The 15,237-nt window shown below is 39.5% G+C and overlaps 1 protein-coding gene across 3 annotated transcripts in view; it reads right to left on the bottom strand.

The window, feature by feature from the left end:
• Positions 1 to 15,237, bottom strand: part of cntnap2a (contactin associated protein 2a) — a 498,604-nt gene that overhangs the window by 38,308 nt on the left and 445,059 nt on the right. For all 3 annotated transcript variants that reach the window (XM_047349232.1, XM_047349233.1, XM_047349234.1), the window contains 3 exons: positions 12,872 to 13,108; positions 3,557 to 3,790; positions 3,352 to 3,485 (listed from right to left, as the gene is read on the bottom strand). In XM_047349232.1, the coding sequence (XP_047205188.1) occupies positions 3,352 to 3,485; positions 3,557 to 3,790; positions 12,872 to 13,108 (605 nt within the window). The remainder of the gene's footprint in view (positions 1 to 3,351; positions 3,486 to 3,556; positions 3,791 to 12,871; positions 13,109 to 15,237) is intronic.

Raw genomic sequence — 15,237 nt, 5'->3', positions numbered from 1 at the left:
CCTGAAACACAAACTTTAAAGACTTGACAGGACTTGATGTCCTACAAAATTCTTCCCATTTCCTCATGTTTTGTCACCATTTAAGACATGTTTTTCAATACACCAGCACACATGAAAAGATAGGAGACAGTGCAATGGGGGCTTTAAAAAAAGAAACAAAATGTAACAATGCCAGATATTTGTGTGATGTAATGAAGTCACTCAATGAAATACATAAAAACTAATGTATGTTCTAAAAGCTTGCTGTTCTTACACGTGGGAAGCTTGGGAACGTGAGTAAAGTTTTGGTTTGTGTAAAAAAATCTAGGTGATTGTCATTTTCAAATGAATGCATTCTGGCTATCTACACAAGTCCAAGTCAAGTCCAATGTCATTTGTAATTCTATTAAGTCGAGTCGGAAGTCATTAAATTTGTGACTTACGTCTGACCCGAAATCTAAATAACATGACTGGAGTCCGCACCTCTACTGAACCCCTCAGAATTGTTAGGTACACACTAACTTTAAGGTCTTTGGGCCTTGACCACATACAAATATTTTTTTGAATAAGCATATTCATACATTACTTCTTGGCATAATTTCAAGAAATGTCTTCATCCTTATACTATCAGTTACACTGTTATATATCTGCCTTTAATTTCAATACCCTTACTACATATTTCACAATGTAGAATGCACAATATAGTCACAAGATAAGGACAAGGATTTTGAACGATGCAGACTACTTTTGCATTAATTCAGTTAGTAATTATCTTATCATATAAAGACACTCATAGAGCAATGAAATTTAATTTTGAAATCATCAGTTGGTTGATATAATGAAAGAAAAAAAAGACATTGATGGCACCAAAATAATACACTCCCTTTCTGACACAGTAGAGCACAGCAGAGCACTGGGGCACCCATAACCATGAGGCTGGGGTCCTGCTCCGGTAAGTCCAAACCTGTCTATAGAAGAATATCTGAGCAACAGTCCAAGATTCAGACCTTTAGTACCGGTACATTATCTTGTTTTATGTTGCAGATTATCAGCAAGCAGACAGGAACATCAGCAACATGGTGTTGGTCTAGTTAAGCAAATATGTTTTGAAAGAGTCCTAACCTCAACACATAAAATGTGTGGTAATATGACTAGTAGAAGGATGTTTACTCATCACCATTAGGAAACAATGATGAAACAAAATATTTTTATGCACATGAGGAGTCAAATAAATATCCTCCTCACTTCATAATTACCCACAGAAAAAGGACTGTGTTGAGTAAAGACACAAACAGCTCAGCTTTAATGTGATCGAACAATTGCCACACCAGGCTTATAGACCACACATTATGATCCAAAATCCTTGTAATTTTTATTGTAACTTAAATGCATTCAAACAACAAGAAACAAAAGGAAACAATAGAATACATACAGTGTATATCCTCATTGACAACTATTGGCAGATTCTTTCAGCAACATTTTAAGTCTGAAGAGTCAGTTTAATTCAAACAATGTAATGTCTCCTTTTGATCACTAGGGGGTGTCATGTTTCAGTGACTGTTGGATAGAAAGTGACTGAACTGATCTGTGGATATCCAGGATCATGCAAATAATTTATGAATATGTAAATAGTGACACAACGGAGATGTTGCAAACATAGCAGCCCTCTTCTATGAAGAGAGTTTTTTTTAATCTTGGTCTTTTTCTTGTAACCCTCTGTACAAGAGACAAACTCTTGAGATAATATCAAAAAGCAGAGATACACATTTTTGTTTAGAGTAAAAATATTGAAATTACTACAAGCAGCAATGATCAGTGATGTATAGTTCTTAAACCGCAGCCAAATCAGACCAACAACAAAGTCAAACCATAGAAATATAGGTAAATTGTCACTGAGACCTAGAGAGCTACCATATGTAGTAGTTGTGTAGCCTTTTTAAAACCACCTTTCCATGCAAATTAAACCTCCAAATCTTGTGAGTTATCTCTTTATCACCTTTGCACATCAAAATAAGTTTTTTTTAATTCTTCTTTGCAAATTAACTGATGCTCACTAAGATTGGCTGGAAATATTATTTTTGCGTTAATTGTTTACATTAGTTTTCAAGTCTTGCCACATATTCTGACTGAGTCATTCTAATACATGAAGTTGATCTAAACCACTTCATTGCAGATTTAGGTGTATTGTTTTGAATTATAGTCCTGTTGCAAGTTGAGCCTCAAACAGGTTACCTTCCAGGATAGACCTGTATTTACTTCCATTCATCTTCTCATCAGCCTTGACTAGCTTCCCTGTCTCTGCTTAAGAAGAAGCATCCCCACTGCATAATGTTGCCACCACCTTGTTTTACCGTTGATATGGGGTGTTGAGGGTAGCTCTCTGATACTACTAATTTTGCATATAGGACAAAATGTTTTGTTATGGTCTCTTCCGGTTCTTCCAATTCCTTTCCAGACATGTGAGATGTTTATTAATATATATATATATTGTTGAAACCCGATGTCCAGGTGACTGGACATGTCTTGGTTAGTCTGCAATTGTGTCATCCTATTCTAGCTCTTATATGATGTATTGACAGGGTTCTGTGGGATGTTCAAAGTTTGGGATATTATTTTATAACTTACCTCTGCTGTAGACTTCTCCATAACTTTCATCCCTGACCTGGCCTTTATAGAACAGATGTATTTATACTGAGACTATGTTGTACACAGATGGACTATTTACCAATTAGGCATTTGGCTGCCCTGGATTTTATTAAGGGGGATCAAAGTACAGGGGTCATTCAGAAATTGATAAAACTTATTTGTCAATAAAAACCAGAAAAAAACATGGACCATATTCCTTCCACTCCATAATTATGCATTTTTTTGTTTTGCTGTATCACATAATATTCAAATAAAAATAAATTGATGTTAGCAGTTGTAATGAGGCAAAATGTGGAAAAGTAAAGAGCTATAAATACTTTTTTGTAATGCCCTTTAACAGCCATATTCCAAAGGTATTCAGTGTCTCCTAATGTGCCTTGCATCAATACACACCCTTACATATTTTGCATACAAGCAATAATGGCTGCAGTTAAAACCCTCACAACAATGTGACCTCATGTGAAAACACACAGATCAATAGTTTCTCTGTTACTATACTTAGGTTGCTACGGGAAGTAGATCAAAAGTGGAAACAGGCAAGCTGGGAGGGAAGACGACACTGGTCCAATGCAAACAATCCATTTAGGTCTTGCTGGGCTTGAGCGATTGCATGTTTTAATATCTATGTGCAGCGGCTGATTGACAATCTGTGCACTCCTTGCTCTGAATATGAATTAAAAGCTACAAGTACAGGAGTGCTTACATGTATGTGTGTTTGGACTGTACCTGGATGGAGATGCTTCTGTTGTGACGGGACATGTTAATGCTGTGTGGTTGTCCATTGGCCAGGTTACGCTGGTCAACATCTATTGCGAACGGCTCCCTCAGACCACCAAGGTTATACCGAACCTGCAGCGAACCTAAAGAGCGACAGGTGAAGTTTGCTGTTTCAAGTAAGAATCTACAAATTGCATGTGCATCTCATTCTTACCATTGTTTCTCAACACCACAGCCAGGTAGTCCTGTGTCTTGGAGCTAACATACATGAGAACAGCTGGAGCCCTGGATGTGCTAAAACTGAAGGTCACCTCTTCCGTTGTTAAATTCACATCATTTGGCATCAGCTGTTGTGTCAAGGCTTTTGTGTCTTTACTGGCCCCTTGAACTGCTTCAGGCATGAAGTTGTATTTGACCAGTGTTCCTGCTTCAAAGAAACCGCCAACATCTGGGTGAGAAGAAGGAAAACAAATAATGAAATCATATACTCAATTGACACAGGCACACACAGCGGAAATACACACAGGTGCATCTGCATGTGTGGCGGGAAAGCCAGCGAGGGAAAAGAAAAATAAAATCAAGAAAGTAAGAAAAGCAGCTTGCATCATAACCAAGCCACAGGGAGCCACTCGCAGACTCATAACTGCAAAGACACAAATGGGTAAACATAATATTTAGCCAGAGGGGAATAAACACACTCATGAATATGGTTGTGTTCAGCAGGTGTAGTAAAGTGGGTGTTAAATTGCTGCCCTCCAGCATCTGAAACCAAACAATACAGCATTTACCAGTACATTAACAAACCTAATGGCATATTTCAACCACACCAGGGGGGTTATTGATTCTCATAATCAAACGTTAAAAAGAAGCAACCTTATTTTCTGTAACATATCAGTGATGATCTTTGTTTGGTGTGTATGTGTACATGTTCAATTTTTGTCTGTTAAAAAGGAGAAAAATCAACTTGAAGAAAAAGCTTACAGGAATCATAAACAGAAAAGAGTCTTTCTTTTTCTTTATTTTCCATGTAGAATATACCATAACATATTTGCCTTATCCCTCCTGAACACAAAATTGTGACTGAACACATTTATATAACTTTTATAAAGCTTCACTGCACCCTGTTTCCCACTCGACACAGACTGATAAATTCTTCACGCTGCATTACTTAAATGTAATAGAAGCCTTATTAATAGAAAATAAGGAAGGTCTCTGGCTGCTATATTCTCACAGAGCGAAACCTCGCCTCCATTTAGATACATTTTAAAGTTGAGAGAGACCCATTACACAAATTGCTTTGTGTTTAGAAGGAGCAGTGCTTTCAAGTACTCTTGTTTTACTTTCTAAGACGACCTTTAAGAAAATTTAGTAAAGCTCTTTCAAACATCTTTACAGTTCATATAATGTGCAGTGCCTTGCAAAACAGTTTAGAAATGTTTTCACATTTTGTCCCCTTTCAGCCCCAACTTAACCCTAACTTAAACTTAAAATGTTATTGTGATTTTATGTGACAGACCAAAACAAAGAACCAAATAAATGTGAAAAGGAATGAACATGGTAGATGAATTAATTATTTTTTTTTTCAAAACAAATCTCTGAAAAGTGTGTTGTGCAACTTTATTCAGCATCTTTACTCTGACACGCCTAAATAAATTGTGGAGTTGTGGAGAAGTTTAAAGCAGAGTTAGGTTCCAGAGGAATTTCCCAAGCGTTGACCATCTCACAGAGCCCTGTTCAATCCATCGTCTGAAAATAGAAAGAGTGTGACTCATCTGTAAACCTAAACCTAAGACATGATCATCCACCTAACTGACAGATCGGGCAAAAAGAGCATTAATCAGAGAAGCAGCCAAGAGGTAAATGGTAACTTTGGATGAGCTGCAGATCAACCACTCAGGTGGTAAAATCTGTCAACATGACAGCTATTAATAGTACACTCCACAAATCTGGCCTTTTCAGAAGAGTGACAAAAAGAGGGCCTTTGTTCAAAGAAAGCCATAAGAAGTTTTAAAGTTTGCCACCTGCCATCTTAGGGAAACAGTAAATATGCGGACGAAGGTGGTGAGTGGTTGGGGGGTTGTCCTCTTAGAAGTTGTAACTGATATGATACTTGGGCAGAGATTCACCTTCAACAACCCTAAGCATACAGCCAGAGTGAAAGGCTGGAATGGTTTGGAATGACCTAGTCAAAGTCCAGACCTAAATCCAACTGGAAGTCTGTGACAAGAATTCAAAAGAGCTGCTCATAGATGCACAATATAATGGAGCTTCAGCTACTTCAGCAAAGTAGAATGGGCAAACATTTTGTTCTGTATTTGTAAAAAACTGGCAGAGACATACCCTGAAAGACAAATGCGAGACAATTAACTCAGGTGAGCTCAATATAAATACACGTCACAATTTACAAATTGCCATTTGTAATTTGTTTTAAACCAATGCATCAATGCAATTGATAAAATCCACTCCAATATATTCAGCCTTTTGGTGGAGCATGAAAGTAGTGAAAATGAATGCATGATAAATACATTTTCAAGGCACTGTATGTTATCCTTATACATTCTGGTAACCTCAGTTAAAAACTGAGCATTCTAATTATTTAGTATTTTTAAATCAGCATTTTGACTAAGTTTGTAGCCAACCAGTCTCCATCTCTGTCTACCTGAGGGGAACAAACGTGGCTTACTCAAAGCCCAAAGTTTCAAAGGCAACACACTATTTTCTGACTAAATGAATGAGCAAAATGAACCAGAGCCACAGCATGCTCTGTGTGATTTTGTGCCTGCGCAGGTAATACAGATGTGTGAGGCTTGTGCATAGTTACTCATTTGTTGATGTACAGGTCCTTCTCAAAATATTAGCATGTTGTGATAAAGTTAATTATTTTCCATAATGTCATGATGAAAATGTAACATTCATATATTTTAGATTCATTGCACACTAACTGAAATATTTCAGGTCTTTTATTGTCTTAATACGGATGATTTTGGCATACAGCTCATGAAAACCCAAAATTCCTATCTCACAAAATTAGCATATCATTGAAAGGGTCTCTAAACGAGCTATGAACCTAATCATCTGAATCAACGAGTTAACTCTAAACACCTGCAAAAGATTCCTGAGGCCTTTAAAACTCCCAGCCTGGTTCATCACTCAAAACCCCAATCATGGGTAAGACTGCCAACCTGACTGCTGTCCAGAAGGCCACTATTGACACCTTCAAGCAAGAGGGTAAGACACAGAAAGAAATTTCTGAAGGAATAGGCGGTTCCCAGAGTGTTGTATCAAGGCACCTCAGTGGGAAGTCTGTGGGAAGGAAAAAGTGTGGCAGAAAACGCTACACAACGAGAAGAGGTGACCGGACCCTGAGGAAGATTGTGGAGAAGGGCCGATTCCAGACCTTGGGGGACCTGCAGAAGCAGTGGACTGAGTCTCGAGTAGAAACATCCAGAGCCACCGTGCACAGCCGTGTGCAGGAAATGGGCTACAGGTGCCGCATTCCCCTGGTCAAGCCACTTTTGAACCAGAAACAGCGGCAGAAGCGCCTGACCTGGGCTACAGAGAAGCAGCGCTGGACTGTTGCTCAGTGGTCCAAAGTATTTTTTTCAGATGAAAGCAAATTCTGCATGTCATTCGGAAATCAAGGTGCCAGAGTCTGGAGGAAGACTGAGGAGAAGGAAATGCCAAAATGCCAGAAGTCCAGTGTCAAGTACCCACAGTCAGTGATGGTCTGGGGTGCCGTGTCAGCTGCTGGTGTTGGTCCACTGTGTTTTATCAAGGGCAGGGTCAATGCAGCTAGCTATCAGGAGATTTTGGAGCACTTCATGCTTCCATCTGCTGAAAAGCTTTATGGAGATGAAGATTTCATTTTTCAGCACGACCTGGCACCTGCTCAAAGTGCCAAAACCACTGGTAAATGGTTTACTGACCATGGTATCACTGTGCTCAATTGGCCTGCCAACTCTCCTGACCTGAACCCCATAGAGAATCTGTGGGATATTGTGAAGAGAACGTTGAGAGACTCAAGACCCAACACTCTGGATGAGCTAAAGGCCGCTATTGAAGCATCCTGGGCCTCCATAAGACCTCAGCAGTGCCACAGGCTGATTGCCTCCATGCCACGCCGCATTGAAGCAGTCATTTCTGCAAAAGGATTCCCGACCAAGTATTGAGTGCATAACTGTACGTGATTATTTGAAGGTTGACGTTTTTTGTATTAAAAACACTTTTATTTTATTGGTCGGATGAAATATGCTAATTTTGTGAGATAGGAATTTTGGGTTTTCATGAGCTGTATGCCAAAATCATCCGTATTAAGACAATAAAAGACCTGAAATATTTCAGTTAGTGTGCAATGAATCTAAAATATATGAATGTTAAATTTTCATCATGACATTATGGAAAATAATGAACTTTATCACAATATGCTAATTTTTTGAGAAGGACCTGTACCTTTGTACGCGGACACCCAACGGCTCTCAAGGGCAGAAAAGCAAAAGAATGAGATTGTATAATAATAACACCGGAGGGTCCCTTAAGCGCTGTGTAAATATGGATACAATGGAAATGCACCGTGCAATTATGGCAGACTTCATGCATTTTTCAGTCACTGGGAGGAGTGGGGGAGGGGGTGGGGAAGTAAAATAAAGAAGGACAAATTTGGAAAAGGCCATAGAGAAAAATAGGAGAGGAGAAAAGAAAAAAAAAGACATAATAAATGGGAGAAATATAAAAAGGAGGAAGACTGGAACAATTTCTTAAATATGCAGAAAATGGGAAACATTCAAGAATCAAATTAAGGTAAAAATGATGAAGTTAAAATGTTGTGCAAAAAACAAACAGACACAAGGGTGTGCTCTCTCCCTTTTGTCTGTTTCTATGATGTGCCCCCAGCCACCCCCCCCCCCCCCCACTCCATAGCACACACAGTCACACATACAAGTACACACATCCATGTAAACCGTTCACTCTTATACAGAGAGTAGGCTAATCTTTATTCTTTAAATCTTGAAATACTTCATTGCTTATGACAGAATTCAAAGAAGGTATTTTCATGTCTTATGCTAGCACTATCACTGCACGCTGTCATCCTCAGACACACGCACACACAAGCACCCACACAAACATGCACACTACTTTTCTGTCATCTTGTCACCCCCCTGCCAAGAGAGCAGGGGAAAAACACCATTCAACTTTAGGAAACAAATTAATTCATGTGTCGGAGATCAACTCTGACTGGGAGGTAGCAGAACGCCTCTGACAACGGTGCTGCTCCTCTCCCCAGAGTACTTTACGAAAACTTGTTCTGGGAAGTAGAACTTTAATAGATTATTTAATGAATCCCTATGAAACAAACATGATGTTTTAGCAATAAGCAAAAGAGCAGAAGCAGAGCTAGGGTGTCACATTTTCTGTCTGTGATCTTCCAAAACCTAAACACACACATTTTGCTGAAGTAATTTTTAATTCATTTTATTTTTATTCATTTCCTTAGTTTGAATTCTTTGCTCTGCCTTTCCACATTCTCAGTATTCAGCAAGCAACCCTGAAGTCAGGGAGAATTGGTAGGTAAGCACAATATCACTGCCAATCGATGGCTTTTATCATAAGCCCAAACACTTTCAACACAGATGGCTGCAAAGTGAATAGGAAGTAAGGGCAATCACAAAGCGCAGCAAAAATCACATTGGGGTGTCGGCCAATGAAGCTCAATAAAACATAAGTACGATAGCGATAATTCTGGTGCTATTTGACTCTGTCTTTATGGCCTAAAGGACAGCGAATGATACAATTCTTTTACAAATAGGTTTGTAGAAGTGTTTTAGCTGAGGGTGTAGGACTTGATGTTTCATAAAATAAACAAAAACTCTACAAATCCCTCCCCTCTGTCCTCTGACCCCTTGCCTGCACTACATATCACCCAGTTAGTTCTAAATAGGCTCTTTCAGCATCAGAAGACCAGTAAAGGTGCAGGATCTGATGATATTTTCCCCTTCTGCTTGAGAACCTGCGCTGACCAACTGGCCTCCATCTTTACACAGATCCTCAAGAAATCTTTGTCAAAGTCGCTGTAAAAGGTTCCCTCCTGCTTCATGCATTCCATCATCATCCCGGTCCCCAAGAAACATTTAACCATCATTGGGTTAAATGACTACAGGCGTGTAGCCCAGATGTCTATGGTTGTGAAATCCTTTGAGCACCTGGTGTTGAAGCATCTGAAAGACATGACAGCAACCCCACCGGTCCCCTTGCACTTTGCAATCAGTCAAACAGGTCAGCAGATGATACAGTCAACTTGGGACTACATTTCCTGCACCACCTCGACCACCCAGGGATGTATGATAGGTTCCTGTTTGTGGACTTCAACTCAGCCTTCAGCACCATCAACCCAGACATCTCCCACCAGAAGCTAACCCAGCTCACAGTGAAATGGAAAATTTGCAGATGACACCACTGTCATTGGTCTGATCCAGGACAGTGACAAGTCGGCATACAGACAGGAGGTGGGTCAGCTGGTCCACTGCTGTGCTCAAGGCTGTGAAGATGATGGGGAACTTCCGGAGAACACACCCCATGGTCCCTCCTCTCATCATTTTTACCAACACTGTGTCTACAGGGAAGCACTTCCGGTTCCCAGGAATCACCCTTTCCCGGGACCTGAGATGGTCTTCACACTGTTCAGAAGAAGGCCCAGCAGAGACTGTACTTCCTGAGGCAACTCAAAATGTACAACCTAAAACAGGAGCTGCTGCATTATTGAGTCTGTACTATACACATCACTAAAACACATCACTGTGTGGTTGACTCATCCTCAAAACAGTACAGGTCCAGACTGCAATGAACAATGGGTCCGTCATACAGATGGTTTCTTTACCCAGATTATCTTACTTCTTTTTTTAATTTCCTCTAAAGTTTATATATTTAATGTCTGTAATCTGTCAGCGTGTGAAAACCAAAGTCAAATTCTTTGTTTTTGCACACAATCAATAAAGCTGATTCTGATTTTATTGGGATTTTTCACAATAGCACATACAGTACAGACCAAACGTTTGGACACTCATTCAAAGAGTTGTCTTTATTTTCATGACTATGAATATTGTAGCTTCACACTGAAGGCATCAAAACTATGAATTAACACATGTGGAATTATATACTGAACAAAAAAGTGTGAAACAACTGAAAATATGTCTTATATTCTAGGTTCTTCAAAGTAGCCACCTTTTGCTTTGATTACTGCTCCGCACACTCTTGGCATTCTGTTGATGACCTTCAAGAGGTAGTCACCCGAAATGGTTTTCACTTCACAGGTGTGCCCTGTCAGGTTTAATAAGTGGGATTTTGAGCCTTATAAATGGGGTTGGGACCATCAGTTGTGTTGTGCAGGAGGTGGATACAGTACACAGCTGATAGTCCTACTGAATAGACTGTAAGAATAAGTTCATCCGGGTCACCAGCCTCAGAAATCACAGGTTAACAGCAGCTCAGATTAGAGAATAGGTCAATACCACACAGAGTTCTAGCAACAGACACATCTCTAGAACAACTGTTAAGAGGATACTGTGTGAATCCGGCCTTCATGGTAAAATAGCTGCTAGGAAACCACTGCTGAGGACAGGCAACAAGCAGAAGAGATTTGTTTGGGCTAAAGAACACAAGGAATGGACATTAGACCAGTGGAAATCTGTGCTTTGGTCTGATGAGTCCAAGTTTGAGATCTTTGGTTCCAACCACCGAGTCTTTGTGCGGCGCAGAAGAGGTGAACGGATGGACTCTACATGCCTAGTTCCCACCATGAAGCATGGAGGAGGAGGTGTGACGGTGTGGGGGTGCTTTGCTGGTGACACTGTTGGGGATTTATTCAAAATTGAAGGCATACTGAACCAGCATGGCTACCACAGCATCTTGCAGCGGCATGCTATTCCATCCGGTCTGCGTTTAATTGGACCATCATTTATTTTTCAACAGGACAATGACCCCGAACACACCTCCAGGCTGTTTAAGGGCTATTTGACCAAGAAGGAGAGTGATTGGGTGCTGCGCCAGATGACCTGGCCTCCACAGTCACTGGACCTGAACCCAATCGAGATGGTTTGGGGTGAGCTGGACCGCAGAGTGAAGGCAAAAGGGCCAACAAGTGCTAAGCATCTCTGGGAACTCCTTCAAGACTGTTGGAAAACCATTTCAGGTGACTACCTCTTGAAGCTCATCAACAGAATGCCAAGAGTGTGTAGAGCAGTAATCAAAGCAAAAGGTGGCTACTCTGAAGAACCTAGAATATAAGACATATTTTCAGTTGTTTCACACTTTTCTGTTCAGTATATAATTCCTCATGTGTTAATTCATAGTTTTGATGCCTTCAGTGTGAAGCTACAATATTCATAGTCATGAAAATAAAGAAAACTCTTTGAATGAGAAGGTGTGTCCAAACCTTTAGTCTGTACTGTAGCTATGAAGTGGAAAGATAATTATATATGGTTTTTAAATATTTTTATGAACAAATACCTGAAAAGTACGGGCTGCATTTGTATACAAATTCCCTTTATGCTTGTAACCTCAATAAATTCCAGTTCAACCAACTGCCTTCAAAAGTCACCTAATTAATAATGGAAGAGTGAGAAGAAGAAATAAATAGTTAATAATAATAACTATGTATGGGTTGTAAAAATCTAAGACTGCTCTGAACACAAAATCACCACCATGAAACATGGTAAAAGCAGCCTAATGACTTTCACTTTGAAAATTTCAACGCTGCCACCCGTCATCCCATGTGTTGAGGATGAGATGGATGAGAAAGCAAGAGGGAGAAACATTTTCCAGTGCAATTATATGGATGTTTTTCTGACTGGACAACACAATGAATGAAAAGCACTAAGTGAGTTAAGTCCTCCACCTCCACCTGTTGCCTCCACTCACTCTGCTTGTGGCTAAAGCTACATTGGTTAATATTTAGCTGGATGTATGTGCTCTTCAGAGTTGTCTGGTTTCTTTGTTTAGCTTGTTACTAACTTGTCAGATTAATGGGAATGTAGTTGAGTTTCTTCTTTCATGCAAACGTTGTGGTAGTGCACCTAACTGAAAAGGATTGATGGTGCTCCACTGGTGCACCTAATTGAAAAAGTTAAATGCACTGTGTAGGCAGGTTTTCTCTAAATGTTTGCAGCAATAACTTCGTTATAATGATTACAGCAACACTCCTGAAAATGGTCTTACAATGGTTTGATCTTGGTCTCACCTCCCACAAAGTCTTTATCTTGACCAGGTCTTGGGTTGGTTGGTCTTGACTACAACATCACTAAATAGACGACTACATCTATAGTGAAATGGTTTAAATCAAGGCATGGTCAAAGTCCACACCTTAAACCAATTGGTCTATCACATAAAATCCAAACAAATACAATAGGGTTTGTGGTTGTAAGGTGAAAAAGATGTGAAAATGTTCAAGCGGTGTGAATACATTTGCAAAGCACCATACTGTCATGACTTTCATCTTCAATCATCCTAGTGAAACTGGTACAAATAAAAATGTTCACACCTTTGGTGCAGAATGGGCCGTTGAAGGCGGTGGTGGTGCAGTCACACAAATAGCCGTTATATCTCTCCACACATTTTCCTCCATTCCTGCAGTACACCCCAAAGCTCGTACAGTGGCCCTGGCAGCCAGACATAACCCCAGGCGTGACTTTGGCTCTCTCCTCTAGGTTGAGGGTGATGCCATTCATTCGTAAGGCTCGGATACAGCCCAGAAACCCCCTCTGGCCCCCCGCAGCACCTGAGAAGCAACAGAGAGAGGGATCAGGAAAAAAAAAAAGAAGAGCAGGAATAGTTGACAAATAGGGTTCAGGGTTACAGGAGTCATTCTGAATGCAAGAGGCTCTGTTTTAATCAGTTTTAGAAGCGTTAATATGCTAGAGCCTGGAGGAAGCCACTGATGTTATGCAAATCTTTCAAACTACGACACTGTTCTTGAAACAACCTTCAACTTGTTTGATTTCTTCTCTAATTAGAAAACCCTAATGAACATGGTTTCTTAATGAACATCTCGCAAGCATGCACATGCTAATGGGTGCATAAATGTGTGCAAAACTACATACTTCAGATAAACACATTCAAAACGCACCACACACAGTGAGACAATGCAAACATTCATGGGTTGCCTTGGGGTGTCAATAGCCATTTTTCTAAAATGCTTCCATTGTCATTCTAGCCTAGCACCATTACAGTCTAACTACCCAATAACATGGACAAGGTAAGGGTGTTAAATAGATGAATTTTGAGCTAAATAACTAAAACAATAAACACACTTATAAACATAGACTTACAGGTATTGATTCTAATACACAGGCACACTGACAAAGGAAAGACATGCTAGTTATGCACATACATCCATGAAAACTATCATTAACAAGAGCCATGGGACATTTTAGTTATTAAAATCTCCAAATTGGATCCTCTTGCTTAGGGAAAATAGCAATTTAAAAAGAAAACATAAGGAAACTTAAACATGCAAATTTTTTCCTTTCTCATCAGCATTTTCACACAGTAAGAGGAAGAGAAATTTAACTGCGAAGAGTGAGCATACAAATACAAATATTACTAAAACATGCACTGGTTCCCTCCAGCCAGTGCATCATTCAGGAATCAGGATGCAGGTGGGTTTTCACCTGCTTTCTCTACTTTCAGTCTCATACAGAATTACACTCTTAGTAGACCTCTTAATTAATCAGTTTTGTAGCACTGATTGGCTGGAGGTTTCTCCCACCTGTTTACCCAGGGCTAAATCAGTCTCTGATTAAATGGACAGCAGGCTCAGAAGCCTGCTGAGACTGAGGAAAGCACGTACACACTAACACATACTGAACCACAGGTGTGCCCTGCTTCTGTGTGGCTCCTAAATACCATCTAATAGAGCTTAATAGAGAGTGACTGCAGTCTGTAACTCAAAAGTATACTCATGATATCACTTACAAATGAGGTAGGTAAAACTGGACATTTGAAAGCACCTTACCCACTGTAAAAAGTGCTTATAAATAGAGGTTGTAATTTTAACAGAAAACATAAAAAAACAATTTTAACAACAAAAGCCAACAATCATATTACGAAACCTGTAATAAAGCTTTGCTACTCTCTTTAAAACTATTAATATAGCTAAAATTATCTATATGTGGAGTTTCATGCAAGAACCAACTACCTCAACAAATTCATTTCATCAGCAAAGCATCTGATGCAAAGAACCTCAGATTTTTCTGCTTTCCAGAGAATATTTTGGACAGATAAATAGACAGAAATAGAACTGACGCTTTGGGGGAAGATGCTCAAGACAGAATAATCAAGGAAGTGTGGTAAGTTAAAACATGGCAGTGTAAATGATGCACTTTGGGGTTTCTTTGTTTAAAAGCAGTATGTCTGAAAAAGGAAATTAGACATTAAGTTTTTAATAACACAGTGAAGCTTATCATGCTAGCAAAAATAAAAGAAAGGAATCACCCTTTGACCTGCTTTGAAGAAGAACACCTGGGTCCACATGAGTTACAGTGCAGTGTAAAAGTATTCCCCCCTATAGATTTCTTCTGTTTTTGCTTTTTTGATACCCCAGTGCATTTAATACCCCTTATGCTGATAACCAAAATAAAACCCAGTGCAACAAACTGTTTTCAAAAGTCTTCTAATCAATAAATGTATTTATAGGTAGTGGAAAATTAACACTGCACATCCACCTTAACACAAGATAAGCTGAATAAATACAAAATGCAGTTTTCACATGACAGTTTAATTTCTTATGTGAAAAAAGCTATCCAAACCAACCTGGCCAAAGTCATTCCCCATTCTAATTCTCCTCTTTACCAGAAAATCTTGAAGGAAAACGTCCAACCCTCAGTTCATGACCTTCAACTTAAGTCA

The sequence above is a fragment of the Girardinichthys multiradiatus genome, chromosome 21 (genome assembly GCF_021462225.1).
Source record: "Girardinichthys multiradiatus isolate DD_20200921_A chromosome 21, DD_fGirMul_XY1, whole genome shotgun sequence".
In the NCBI taxonomy this organism is placed as follows: Eukaryota; Metazoa; Chordata; class Actinopteri; order Cyprinodontiformes; family Goodeidae; genus Girardinichthys; species Girardinichthys multiradiatus.
The sequence above is the reverse complement of the archived record's forward strand: the minus strand, read 5'-3'. Positions and strand labels throughout refer to the sequence as shown.